The following is a 14,752-nucleotide window of genomic DNA, read 5'->3' as shown; positions in this document are numbered from 1 at the left end:
TTTGCAAGATGTTTGTTGGAAGAATTGGGGGGTTATCAAGAACATTTACTGCAGCCCTTGCACAGAGCTGTACCTGACAGAGACCAGCAGGTCCCCAATTTGACCAGAGTCTCAGCCAAAAGACCGGCAGGAAGGATCAAAGAGAGCTCTGGAACAGAGGCATATTGAGCCCAGGGGCTCTCCACCAAGTTTAAGGAAAGGTATTTTAGGAAGTAGTGAGCAAAGAGGGATCTGTGGGAGTTCTGTGTGGCAAAATGCGAAAAGAACGTGGGAACAGCAGGAACTCAAGTAACTCCAGGATGGCTGGGACCACTCAGAGCCAGACTGAGGAGATGGGCCCCTCAGCCAGGGAGGCGGAGGGCAGACAACAAGGCTCCCTAAAGACAACAGCAGAGCAGGGCAGTTCCACCATTCAGCCTCCAGGCCTTTGGGGTCGAGATATCCCCAAAAGGGAAGTGCGGAGCGTGCCCTAGGAAGACTGTTCCAGGACAGGCTCATTCTAGAGCAGAGGGACAGAAAGCTCAGGATGAAACCTGGACTGAGTTCTCTGTCCCCTCAGAATGTCCTGGGGTCTTTAAAGGCCAGCTGTGCTCAACAGCCCTGCAGGGATGCTTCTCCCCTACAGCTGGAAACCAGCGCCATGTTTGCCAGCCCCACCCCGAGCTACAGAGAGGCTGGGCCGGAGCACCAAGCCCAGCTGAGATCTGGCAGCCAGCTCCGCTGAGGCTGACTGACACCGGAGCTGCCTGAAGTTAGCTTCCTCTCTGGGGGCCGACAGGCCTCCCGTTTCCTGTCTGTCTGCTCTCCAGCTCCCCACCCCCTTCTCATTTCCTGTCTGAGTCTACACTGCTATTTTCGGGATCTTGACACTTTGAGGAGAGGTTAAAGGGCACTTAGGCAAGGCTGAGAAACCAATACAAAGCAGGGAGAGGTGGAGACGCAGAGGCTCTGGAATCCCGCTTCCCAGCTCACCCCGCTCCAGGGTCTGGGTTCCCACTGGGCTGCCCTGCACACCCAGCTTCCACAGGCCCCGCAAAGATCAGGCTGTGCCCAAGCCAGATCCTCCTCTCTCTACCTTTCCCTGGGCTCCTATGGCCTAGAAATCTCGGAAAGATCCTGACCCTCCCTTATGACTCTACCTGGAGAAGCCACAGTTCAGATGACAGGAGCTCCTAAAATGCCAGACACTAAGCTGTTCCCTGGGAACCAAAGACCAGGTCCAGACCTCTAACTTGTGTGCCAACTGCCAAGAAGCCCCAGGCCTGGGAACCATGCTGCTCTGGCCCCACTTCCTGGCCAGTGGCCAGAGGGGCAGGCACAAGGTAGCAGGGGAGGGCAGAAGGGACTGTCACACACTGTGGCCCTCTGGAGAAAAGCAGCAAGATTTAACACGGAAACAGAAGGGCCTGAGAGGGAGGCAAGGAAGCAGGGAGGGAAAGGCCCTGCGGAGGAGTGCGGGGTGGTAGGCGGTACTCTGAGCTGCCATTTGCTTCACTCGCCCTTACATGCAGGGAAGCTGAGGAGGCTCTGCCAGTTTTTCCTTCTCTGAGCAGTCACCAAATAAAGGTGGAGGCTTCATTATGTTTCTTAGTGGGTCAGCTTTCAATGTCTGGTTCACAGATGCGGTATGGAAGCCAACTCTGGCCACGGAGCACAGCTACAGAGGCCAGGAACTGTCCCTTTCCTGTTCTCTCCAGTGCCATTTCCTTTGTGACCACTGCAGCAGCTGGCTACATACAGGTAGCCTCTACGAAAGCCCTGTGCAGGCTCAGCCTGGGGGTAGACAAGTAGGTGGCTGCCTCTGACAGGAGGGGAAGGCAGATGATGCCATTTGGCGCTTCTCTCAGGAAGCCCAGGACCCTAGGGCTGGCACCTGCCCAGGGACCCCAACCCCCAACCTGAGCTAGATTTCTCACTCATGTCAGTTCTCACTCCCGTGGTCAGGAGTGTAGCCCCGCCTGCTGCTGTCTATAAGGTGTCCCTCACTGTCTTTTGTGTACACACACATACTCTCTCTCTCTCCCCCTCCCTCCTTCTCTCCCTCTCTCTCACTTTCACTATATATATATTCTGGCTGATTATGGCTTTATAAAATTGAGAGCACTGCCATCTTTCACTGTACCTCACACATTAGCCCTCTGCCTGTTCAGCAAGTCCTGGTTCCCCATCAGACTGAAAAGACTCATACAGCTCCTAGGGGTGCTGTCAATGGGTTGGGTCCGTTAATACAGAAGGCACTCACCTCCTGGCCCCAACTGCCTTAGATCTTCTTTCCTGGTACTTTGTGAAACTTCTGCTCAATTTAAAATTATCTTAAAATCAAGCAAATAATCTTCTGGGTACCAAAACAGTCCAGGAACTAGGTCTCAGCTACCCAATGCAATATGCTCCCCCACCCGCAGCCTTCTCTGGACCTTCCTTGGCCCAGCCCCAGGCCACAGGCTGACTCCAGTCTCAGCTGCTACAGGAATGTCTTCCTCTCAAAGCCACAGGCTGAGGACCCCAGGAGGGGCCCCCAGCTCGCCAGCAGCATCTAGTCAGCAGCTGGCAGAGCTGAGGGTAAGAAAAGCCAGAAAGAGACAGTCTGAAGCTCTAGGGAACCAAAGCCATTCAAGGGGCAACTCTATCTCCTGGCAGGGGGATAAACAGGCAAACTATCCTCAGAAGGACTGGGCAAAAAGGCTCTGATGGCCAAATCCGACTCACCCAATGTGGTTGGTTCGCAGCGAGATTTCCAGCTCCCTCAGCACTTTGGTTGACTCCTGCACTCTCCTCCTGAACTTCTGTAAACGGAATTTTCTGTCACTGATCAATCCAACTCCATAGTACAAACAAAAGCAAAGGGAAGGGATATAGGAAGGCAGTGATAAGCCTTCCCTCTATCGTTAGCCAGAAGTTCTAGGCCCATGGCCTCAGAACCTGGAAACCCAACTCCTACTGCTCAGAAGCATATGACTCCCAGGTCAAAGGGTTTGCCCCCAACTCCCACAGGACTACAAAGGGCAGCAAGATGGGGCCTCCCTGCCTTGTACTTCACCTTTCGAGTTACACTAGGGTCCAAGAAGCTCTGGAGTTTCTGGATGTAAGTGTGGGGAGGGTTCTTCACTTGGAACCGTTCCTGTAAGGGAAACACACATGTGTGCACACAGCTTGGAGTCCTAAGGAGAGTGTGAGGAAGGAAAGCACTCATGTTCGATGTGAGGGGACCCAGCCTCCTAAAGTTTTCACCTGGCTCTTAAACAGCTTGTTGACCAGCTATTTCAAGCCAGAACTCCCCCATGTGGCCAGCTACTTTGGTCAGCAAGGTGTTTAAATAGTTATTTAAATTAATGTAAGTGCAGATCAGAGTTACCTCTTGACTGGTCAGCAACATTTGGACACAGAAACACATGTTACTCGTGACCAGTCAGCAAGGTGTTTAACATCGCCCAAACTACAAACTCTAAGTTCCCATCCTGACTTATCCTCAGACACGTTCTCTTTGTTGCCATCTTCCCTAGTTCCAATGAGTGCTCCCTGAACCCAGGAGATTTTTCTATGTAAAAATTATTTTACTTGGGGTGGTGAACACACAATACAATATACAGATGATGTATTATAGAACTGTACACCTGAAACCTATATAAATTTAATAAGCAATGTCACCCCAATGAATTCAATAAAAAAGTTAAAAAAAAAAAATCTGTAAAAGAAAATTATTTTATGGGCCTGCTGCTTACTGAAAAGATGTGGAGACTACAGAGCTCTGAACAGCACCCAAAATGAAGATACAATTGGGAAATGTTGTTTGCTGCCTGACCAACTGATCTATGGGGGTAGGAAGGCCAAGGAGGGGGAGCTGGTCTTGTAGAGTTCATTTTCTCAGCTCTGAACCCAGAAGTGAGGACTGGACTGGTTTTGCAGCATTAACAAAGTTCAGGGCTGCAAACACACTTTCTACTGCTTGCCAGGCCCCAGACCCCAACAATCCAAAGCAACCTTGATGCTGAAGCCAGCTTTCAGCAAGGTCATCCTCGATCTCCTTCCACACAGGGCATGGGACCATGCCCTTCCCATTTTGGCCCAACCCCCTCATCTGACCCAAGGGAAAACTTAGGTATTCTGGTCCTGTAAGAGCCTTCACAACTGAGATATCTGGAGAGCTGGGGGACCGGGAGTGGGGAGACAGAAAGGGTCCAGGAAGCTAAAAAAGCACACAAAATGAAAGGAAAAAAAGAAAGGTTTGAGAATGAGCTGAAATTATGTGACCTAGAAATGAGAGATTATTAATTAAGGAAACTCAGTACCAAAGGGCTGCTGTTCTCCAAACCTCAATTGAGTGTTCACCATGCTCACCAACTCCTCTTAATGCAGAATCCAAGGAAATGGGCCTTCACTGGAGAGGGAGGGACCTGGACTAGGCTGTCTGAGGCACGGTCCTACCTTAAGTCAAGCAGTGTGATGTGGGTAGCAGAGGAGCTTAATGGTTAGCACAGAGTCAGCTGCCTGAGCTCTGGCTCCATCACCAACTGGAGTTCTTCATCTATAAAATACAGCAGTGCCTTCCTCATAGGGTTTGTGAGGATTAAATGAGATATTTCAGTGTATATAAAGTGCTTGGTCCATATAAGCACTCAATAAATGTTAGCTATTATGATTTTGTTTAGTGTTTGAAAAGAAATAATAAATATGCCCTAGCCGGTTTGGCTCAGTGGTTAGAGCATTGGCCCACAGACTGAAGGGTCTCAGGTTTGATTCCCATCAGGGGCATGTAACTCACTTGCAGGTTCGATCCTGCGCGCCAATTGGGACGCGTACAGGAGGCAATCAATCGATGTGTCTCTCTCACATCAGTGTTTCTCTCTCTCTCCCCCTTCCACTCTGTCTGAAAAGCAATGGAAAAAATACCCTCGAGTGAGGATTAAAAAGAAAGAAAGAAATAATAAATAAATTTGTTCATGCAAGGCTTCATGGCAAAGTGCTGGGCAAACACACTGCCTACGCTGTGCCAGGTGCTTCCACGCCTCCCAAGAGTTAAGGAAGTAGAAGCTAATGCTCTTGGCTCTGCAGATGGGCCTGAGTTCACAGACTCATGACTTTGACCTTCAAATGTTTGCAGGGTAAAGCGCCAGGCCATAGGTGTTAGTTTTTAGTTTTGAGCTAAGTAATAATCTCTATATTCTCTTCTAGCTCTAAACACTATTTATGTAGAGAGAGATTGAGCTTCTGATCCTCACATTGAGATTTGGGAGCAGGAGCCTAGGGGACTGGGGCTTCTCATTCATAGAGGCCTGTAAATAATGAGAAAAGCCCTGCTATTTGCCAGGTCCGGGGCAGAGAGAGAAAAATGGTCCTTTGGATTATTCTCTGTCTGGCACAGCCCTTGCCCTGGGGAAATACAGAAATAAGTTCTGTTGGGAAACTACCAAACTCCTCCACAGCCAACCCTACACCCCCGACCCACACAAACCTCCTCAGGCTACTGCCCATTGGGAAGAAATCAAGACAGCTCTTTGCAGGAGCTGGAGGGGAGCTCAGCCTTTAGCCTGGTCTCTGTTAGGACAGTTCTGTTGGCTTAGGAAGTGAGCATGACCGAGGCCAGGCTTCCTCAAGGGACTCCAGGGCTGCAGTCCGTGCCTTTGGTCTTGCTGCCTTGTGCAGTGCAAGACACAGCCCCCACCTCCCGACCCTTGCCCCAAACCGCGTACCTGGTCACAGATCAGATCCCACTTCTTCTCATTGTCATACTGCCGCAGGAGCCGGGCCTTGTCAGGGGGCAGGTTCATGGAGCTCTGAGGAGAGAACCCAAGTCAATGAAGCCGACCAGTCTCCCCACCCGGAGGAGAGAAAAACTAGACCACGCATACCTTTCCCTCCTGGACCCTCAGTTCACCCTGACACTAGACTGCTAATGAGAAAGGCCCAAAGAGACTGGCAGACCTCCTGCCTCCCCTCCATATTCAGTTGTTTGGTTGAACAATGTTTTATAAACCATAGGTCATGAAATCAATTTAGTGTGTCAAGATTATTTTTATTTTAAGTGAAAACGAACAGATTAAAATAGAATAGAAGATACCAGAATTCATTGCAAGTAAGAAGTATAAATAATGAAGTTTTCATAAAGTTTTTGTTTCCTTTACAGTTTAAGTACACACACACACACACACACACACACACAGATCATGCTGTAAAATGTGTTTCTTCATATGGGATAGGTCAAAAAACTTTGAAAGCTACCAGTCTAAAGCAGAAACTTTCAATCTGCTTTTCCCCCATGGGCTGGGAGATGGGCAGCCTCCCTGCACCATGCACACCCAGGGATGAATCCTGAGCCACCCACAGCCCATGTAGATGCTACAACTCTATCCCTTTGCCCCGTATCAGGATACAAATGCATGAGAAGAACATTAGCGTAAATATAACTGCTTAGAATATTTTAGGAAATAACTCACAAAACTTTAGTACTATATTAGTAGCAAATTACTTATGACACACACACCTCCCAATTTATTAAGACACAGTAAAGTGCCCTGACCCCTCATTGAGACATTCTAATCTAGAATATGGAAGGTACAGACCAGGCGTCATTTCATTTCATTCACTCCTGTTTGCTGAATGAATAAACAAATATAAGTGCAGGGCAGTGAGTGAGTGAAGCCCAAGGCATCCACGCATGCCCTGGCCATGCCCAGGCCAGCAGCCTTTACCCCTGCCCAGCCAAGTCTCTCTGCTAACCAGTCTGGCTGTGTTTTAGGCCACAGCCCTTGCTTCTAAAGGCAGATCACTCCACCTGCCCACCCCCCATACTCTTGAATCAAATATGATCTCCTATCTGAAGTATCATAGCTGTCTGATAGCCAGCACGACTTCCTACAAATCCAGCCTCTTCCCCAGCACACTGCAGGCCACCTGGAGGGCCTTCCTCTCATCTTTCTCTCCTTTACCGACTGCTCCGAGCTCTGCTCTAACTCCCTGGTAACCCGAGCATGACCACTTGGTTTACCTCTGCCCACTCCCTGACTTACTCATCCCTGGGGATAGGAATTATGTGCACCGAGGAGTCACAGGCCCTGCCTTACTCCAGACGCAGCAGGACTATCCTGAAAATGGGCCCTCATTTCCTAGGAAACTGAAAGAAAATCCTTAAACATTTATGTCCCTCACACATATCTATTATGCACTTATCTACACACATACTAGTAAACCAGCTGTATGCTCATCCATCTCCAAAAGGACTGTCTATTCATATGGCTCCAAACCCCAATAATGTCTAATACTGTGACAGGCACCTATGGTTAAGACATCCCAGCCTGAGCTATAGACCCAGATCTTGGCTAGAAATGGGGTCACTATGGTTCAAAAAAGAAAGTAGGGCTGGGATCCCTGGTCAGCATTTAGAAATGGTAGAATTTAGGAATACAGAAGTGGGGCAGGTGAGAGAAGGGGAAGACACCACCATATCACACCTCTCTCCTGTGGTTTCTGCTGCCCCAGGAATCTGCCTGAACTTCCCCAGGAGAAAAGGGCCAACAGAATCCCCCCCCCCCCCCCCACTGCTGATGTAGTATGGATGGCTGGGGTGAGGACACAGATATAACCCCGAATGGTCTTTCTGGAACTACTTTGCTAAGGGCCAATCTCGGCATGTCTATGTGGATAGCAGGACAAGGACAGAAGTCTACCACAGGGACGCAAAGGTCAAAGGCGGGCCCAGAACCAGGGCCAGGCTGCTGCCAGCTGACCCAAGTGAGATGGTAGCAGAAACTGTCCTCAGGCCTGGCTCTGGCTATGTGCACCTCCTAAGCACATCACTGTCATCTGCCTGTTTATCCGAAATTTATGTCATGAATACAGTTTTCTATTGCCTCCCCTAGAAGAAGCCACTGGGGAAGGAGTGGGGCAGCTGGCACTATTCTGGCAGAATCATATCCTGTCTATACCAACTTCCTCCCTCAGCCACCACTGCCAGCTGCTGCGGCCTCACATTTCCCCAGCATGTGAACTGGTGCGGAAACATTCGGTGCCCCTGGGGCTTCAAATACAGAGCAAAGTCACCCCCTTTGGGAACTCTGGCATGAGAGCACGTAAGAGGCATATCAAGGACCTGGCTAAATTTTAGGTGCTCAGAAGAGGTGAGCCCCCAAAGTACGGAAACAGGTGGCGGAAGCAGAAATCAGCTCTGACCACAGGCCACATCCTCCAGTCTGTGTGGCACTCTCCAGACCCTGATGCTAGCCTTCCCTGCTCCTTTGGGGCTGAAGTGTGAAGGGGAAGAAGTGGGTAAGGGGAATTCCCCCAGCCTCCAGCACGCTCACAAGAAACTGGTCACTGGCTGTGGGATGGGAGTCACCTGCCATGGGGGCAGGACCAGGGCCCGGCCAGGGCAATTCTCTCCCTGCCAGACAAGGGCGTCAGGGCTTGTGCATCCACCTGACAACGTGCGTGAGTCTAGCAGGGCTCCAATGTCCTGAGGAAGTTACTCTTCCCTGAGGAAGGACAACTTCCTGAGTTCCGGGGACAGCCAGGGACCAAACCTGACGAGGTTCCGGTCTCAGTCAAAGGTTTGTTTCCTTGATGGGGACTGTGGGCTCTCGGAGGGCAAAAGCCAGGCTAAGTCCTTGCTCCCTCCTCACGGAGACCCTCCCAAACAGGAAGGAGGCACTGTCCTGGAGCAGAGGGCACTGGATGTGGAGTCAGCACAAAGCAACCTTGGGCTCTTCAGAGCTGCTGAACCTCAGTGAGCTCATCCATAAAACAGAGATAATCTCATTACTTCCCACGGTTTTATGAGGATTAAGTGATAAACATTTTATGTCTGTATTTGTTGGGAACACTGTGGGTGTTCAACACAGTGCCCTTCCCCTTCCTCCCGAAAAGCCTGTGTAATGTGGTGACATCCCAAGGGCCCACCCTCTTATCTCGGGGTTCTCTCTCTCCCTCTCACTCTCTCTCTCTGACTGTCTGTCCCTCCTTCAGCAACTGCTTCTCAACACTGAGGACAGAGGAATCCTTTAACCCTCCTTTGATCCCTCTCTGGTTTCCTCTAAGACTAGGAGGCAATGAAATACCACCATCCTAGGGGATGAAGGGGGAGACCCCAGGAAGCCAGGAAAAGAGGAAGATGAACTCAGACTGAAAGCAATTCTGGGACTGAGTCCTAAAACAGAGAGAAGCAGCAAGAAGTCTAATAATAAAACCTATAATGGGAAGAAAGAGAAAGGGGTGGATCTGATGCTTCTCCAGCAATGCTCCTCTGGTTTACTGCCAGTCTGAGGCCAGGCAGAGTGCCCTGCTCAGTGGCCAATCCGCTCCTGAGTTCTGTGGAAGCAAGGCTTCTACTCTCCACTTGACCTTGCCCCCCAGGCTGAGGAGGAGGGAGGCAGTTCTGGTGGCAGAGGTTCCCTTCCCTTTCCTGCCCTGCACCCCCAGCCAGTTAGCCCCTCCTTGTTTCCTTCCCATTGTGGGGAGGGAAATGCTGGTGGGGTTGGGGTTTCCTTCAGCTGTGGGTCCTTTGGGACTCACCCCTGACTTGTCAGTCTCCTTGGGCCAGGCCTGGGGAAAACCCAATACACAGAAATAGGAACCACCAAAAAAATTCCCAGCTGTTTCTGTTGGTCCCAGTCAATCATGGTAAATCTTAGGAACAGAGACAAAAATGGCATGGCTCCTCTGAGAGGCAGGGGGAAAGGCAGCTAGAACTTTCCTGCAAAGGGGATTCTGGAGGCCTTAGGGAAGGCAGGCAGGGGATATTTATTTTGAGCAAATACAGAATGTGAGTTGGTGGTTTCTTAATATTTTCCGTCTCAGAATCACCTTTAACCAAATCCCCTCTGGCTGGACACTTCTCCCAAGTGCAGTAGCGCCAGCCCCCGTGCTCAGCCCACAGGGGTCTATCATTTTATTATAGACATAAAATGTTTATCATTTAATCCTCATAAAACCCTGGGAAGCTGAATCTACAACTTCCCCAGAGATGACATGAGGCACTATCCTGGGCACCACATGCTGCTGAGCCCTGGGCCACAGCTGCCTCCAAGTCTTCTCGTATACCCACAGGTCAGCCCGTTGTAGAGATGGGCAGAGTTTGGGAGTCCAGGGCAACACTGGGCACAAAGGCCCATCCCTGGCTGCCAAAAGGACAGAGCGTTAGGAGTAGCCCAGCCTGCCCTCCACGTGTCTCTACTGTTGGGCAGTAGGCACAGCTGTGGCCAGCTGGGCACTACTCCCAAAGGGCAAGAGCCCAAGGAGGTGGGAGGTACCAGCTCCTGCTGCCTCAGCCCCCTTGGCGGCCACAGCCAGCCCTGCCGCAGTAGCAGCTCCCAGACAATGAGTTATTTTCAGCCAGTGCTTTAACACAAGCCAGCTGGCCAGTGTGCAGGGCGGGAGTCCTCCACCCAGCCCGCCCAGATGGCAGGCAGGCCCAGCCCATCGCCTACACTGCCGACTCTGCGTCACTGTTTGTTTATCTCGTTGTTTCAGCACAACTCCTCCTAACTCCCAGCCAAAACTACAATCCTTTCGAAGGGAAACAAAAAAAATCAGAGAATTTGATCAAAGGTCCAAAAGCTAAAATTAAAAGGTCCTGACATGGGAAGCACAGCAGCCCCTCCAAACACCCACACTTTTCCCCAGCCCTGTGACTGGCGGGCATAGTGCAGGAGAGGAAGCGGAATGGGTCGGTGGCCAGATCTCACTGCAGCCTCCATGGACCAAGGCCGAGCCTGGCTTTGCTGCCAAACCGGAGGGTGAAGCTCAAGACTGCTCTCCTCGCCTGCCTCTCTCCCATCCTTCTTTTCAGAGCTCAGGTTTGGAGAAGATAACTTGGACAGACAGCCTGGAATGAGCCTGAGACAACTGTGAAAGATTCTGGGAGAAGAACCATATCCTGCGGCTGAAAGGAAATCACAGGAACAGTTCATGACACTTGGCTGGAGGGAAAGGCACCACACCCCAGGATAGAGTCGGGTGGACACTTCAACCAGTCCCCTGCACACTGGAGAGGTCAAGAATAGGAAGGGGTGGATGGCAGCAGTCACCTCCCTGGGCACTAGGCCCCAAACTCCCCCTCCTCTGCTCCTCATCTCTCTCCACCTACCACCCTATGCACAGGAGCTCGGGTACAGCACAACTCTAGCCACACACACATTTTGCTCTAGGCCTGAGCTGCCCTGTTAGACTTATAGGAAAGTTGCTGGGGTACCTTATGACAAAAGACATAAAAAACTGGGTGCTCCATGACTTAAGTGTCTGGAGTGACTTACATCTGGATTTCTGTTTTTGTTTAATTGAAGCTATCACTCTGGGGACAAGCTGCCAGGGAAAAGCCAGCTTTCACAGGCTCGGAGCCCTGTCTGGAGAACGTGCTTCTGTGGTCACTGATGACTCTATAACCAGAAATGACTTGCTGAGCAGTTCCGAGCCAAGTCCCTGAGCAGCCTGGAGGAAAAAGAGATGGATTCACCAGATGTCTCAGGCTGAGCTCTGCAGCTCACACCAGTGAAGTCGGATGAAGGAGAGGTCCTAGAAGGCCAGCATCAATCAAACACAGAGGTGGCTGCTTCCAAATACAACTGTGTCCCTGAGGCCCCTTCTTCACCTCAGAGGACTCCTCCACTGGATTATCAGGGGGCAAAGGAAGTTGGCTAGTCCCAGTGCCAGCAAAGCCCCCAGCTCTACCCTCTGCCACGCTGTCAGCTTCACACCTGACATCAGGTAACCTCTGCAAGTAACCTGGCACCCCCAACCCTGGCTGAGGACACCCCCTTCTGGCCTACTTAGTCAAGAAGCACATTATCTCAGGAGAACTCTTGTTAGCTCTTCTCAACTGAGACCCCAGGGCCCGGCTAAAAAGCTACTGCCACAGCAACTTGATCTGCCTGCTGGCTCCCCAGCCCCTCCTCGCGGTTAGCCAGACCCACACACTCCCCCATTACGCAGGATGGAAACTATTCTGCTGGGGGCAGCTGGCTTTGCAAAGCCAAGGAGTCTTGGGGCAGAGCCTTACGTTCTCCCTGCAGCCAACCAAGGCCCTCCCTTTTCATGATATTCTGCCCTCTTGCCTAGGGAACCCTAATAGGCAGCACTACCTCTCAGAAGACACATTTCTTGGGTTACATCCTACAAAGGGCATTTTCCTCTCTCTCCCCATCACTCACTGAGACCCAGTACATCTCCCTCCCAGGGTCTCTCATCCATACCTTCCCTTCTATTCCCACTGTCACACTAAATGGGCCTGTACTATTTACTCCTGATCCCTGGGATAACCTTCTAGCTGGCATCCCTACTTCTAGCACCTCTACCCCACCCAACTTGCCCATAGATGAAATTTCTAAACTTCCCAGCACATAAGATAAATTATGTTTCTTCTCAGTTCAAAAATTTTCTGACTCTTTTATCATTTACACAAGAAAACCTGAATGCCTTGGCCTGCTGTTCCTAATCTCCTGAATCCCTACCTATTGCTACCTGACTCAAAATCCAACAGCTTGCCTCACCGGTGTGGCTGGAAAAAAACTATATGCCAAGCACTAAGCTAGGATCTGGGGATATAAAAATAAATAGGGCAGGATCCCTACATTCAAGAATTTTATATCCAGAGGACAAGGTAGACAAGCAAACCAAGTGTGAGTATAGACAGGTGCACATGGCAGGCACTGTGGGATCCTGGGAAGGCAACATCTAAATGGACAGAGGAGTGAAGTAAGGCTTCCTGGAAGAAGTGCTACAGAATTTAATCTTAAACATCAATCAGGAAGGAGTCAGGCAAAGGCAATGAAGGAGGGAAAGATGGTGATGTTCTATGTAAGGAGACAGCACTTGCAAATATGTGAAAGCACAAAATACCATAAAAAGTACAGGAGTTGCTAAGTGACTCATGATAATAGAATGAAAGGGTATATGAGGAAATTACAGCAGGCAGGGAACAGCCAGATGACAAAGGGTCTTAGGAGCTAAGGTAAGTAGGGGCATGAATAGAAATACTGATGCTATCAAAACAAAAATAGTAATACTGACAAAAGCTGACATTTATTGACAGGACTGTGATTAGAGCTCTATATTAATTATTATATCATTTAATTCTCACAGCAACCTATGAAGTTGGGACTATGATCATTCCCATTTTACAGGTGAGAAAACAAGGACTTAGGCCAGGGAACTTGCCCAGGGTCACATAGCCAGTATGGGGTGGAGCTGGGATTTGAACCCAGGTCTAACCCCAAAGCCTGAGCTTGTATTCCCACACAAGCTTATATCTTCTCTGAGGCAATAAATTATATCAGCCCTCCTCTGCATCTTTTCAAATTGTACATATCCTTTCCCCCCCCATTTTTTCAGCAACTATTTATTAGGGGCAGAATATATCCCCCAAGAAAGGCCACAATGTTTTAATCTGGATAAAAGAGAGGTACAATTATATTTTTAAGTATACAGGATGTGGTAAAAGTAGGCCCACAGTTCATACGGGAAATAATACAATAATTAATAAATAATAATACAAGAACAAACTCTGTGCTTTGCGAAATTGTACACATCCTTCAGGACCAATACAATCAACCTTCCTCATGAAACCTCCCCCAAACAACCTAGACCTTACCCGCTCCTTCCTCTGAACTTCGGGGGGGTTACTGCCCTTCCCTCCTATTGGCAATCATATTTGATCATCCCTCCAACACTAGTCCCAACACTAGTGTTTTCGATGTATCTCATGTTGTGCCCACTGGAAGATCTGTTTTTCCTTGTGGTAACCTGTATATTTATGAAGAAAAGGAAGCTACAGCTTATAAACATCTACTCTGGGTAAGGCACTGTGCTAGCTCCTTTAAGTACAAGATCACAAGGAAGAGTCACTCCTCTCTCATATTGTTATTCACCTTTCACATTCTGTATTGTTTCCCAAACTAGACTGTAAACTCCATGAGGGCACAGACTTTGTCTTGAACACACTTGTTCCCAGACAAGGATGCCTGGCACACAGCAGAAGTTAATAGATACTGTGTTCATGGAGAAGAGAGGCTGCCTGGGGGCAGCACTCCATCTCGCCGAGTGCACCAGCTACAGACCCAGTCTGGAGTTCCAGGAGTCTCATTTTAAGTCCAGGAGCTTATTATCAAACCATAAAATTTAATGACTCCCTACTTCCAGATTACATGTGGGAGGGGCACGACTCCTGCTTTATGGAAGGGTAAACTGAGGCCCAGTATGGGCACACGTCTATCATATTTCATATCAGCTGGAGAGAGGCACTACAAGTCCTCTGTCTCTCTTTGCCTTTTCAGTTGCTCCCAAATGGGGGTCCATCCTCAGCCTAAGTGCTCCTGTCCTCTTTAGGGAGGAGTCATAATGACCCCACTCTGCTCTTGGTCCATGGGCCATCCTCCCAACACTGTCCCCACCCCGTCTTTAAAGCCAGAGCTTGACAACAGAGGTCACACCCCACCTCCATCTTTGAGTGTCCTTGCTTTTTTACATCTCATCTGACTGTCCAGCTAGCAGAAAACACCTCTTTGGAGTTAGCCTTCTGAGAATTCCCGCCTCATGACCCAAAGACACCCTGCACCTTCTCTGCTTCTCACAACGTCTGGAATGAACAAGTGCCATGTTCACTCAGGGCCATGGAGGGGGAGAAAAACATTACTGGCACTTTTCTCACATGATCTCACTTACTGCTCTCAATAACCACTAGAGGTAAATGTTATTATGCCTGTTTAACTGGGGAGAGAATTAAGAATTGTGGACCAACTGGCTCGAGGTTACACAGAAAGTGGCAAAACCC

The 14,752-nt window shown here is 49.6% G+C and overlaps 1 protein-coding gene across 2 annotated transcripts in view; it reads right to left on the bottom strand.

Annotated features, from left to right (window-relative positions):
• FMNL3 (formin like 3) overlaps positions 1-14,752 on the bottom strand; it is a 51,363-nt gene that overhangs the window by 16,333 nt on the left and 20,278 nt on the right. For both annotated transcript variants that reach the window (XM_081130169.1, XM_081130170.1), the window contains exons 2-4: positions 5,688-5,771; positions 3,038-3,118; positions 2,707-2,783 (exon numbers count right to left, since the gene is read on the bottom strand). In XM_081130169.1, the coding sequence (XP_080986295.1) occupies positions 2,707-2,783; positions 3,038-3,118; positions 5,688-5,771 (242 nt within the window). The remainder of the gene's footprint in view (positions 1-2,706; positions 2,784-3,037; positions 3,119-5,687; positions 5,772-14,752) is intronic.

Source organism: Miniopterus schreibersii, assembly GCF_964146895.1.
Source record: "Miniopterus schreibersii genome assembly, chromosome: 2".
Lineage (NCBI taxonomy): Eukaryota > Metazoa > Chordata > Mammalia > Chiroptera > Miniopteridae > Miniopterus > Miniopterus schreibersii.
The sequence above is the reverse complement of the archived record's forward strand: the minus strand, read 5'-3'. Positions and strand labels throughout refer to the sequence as shown.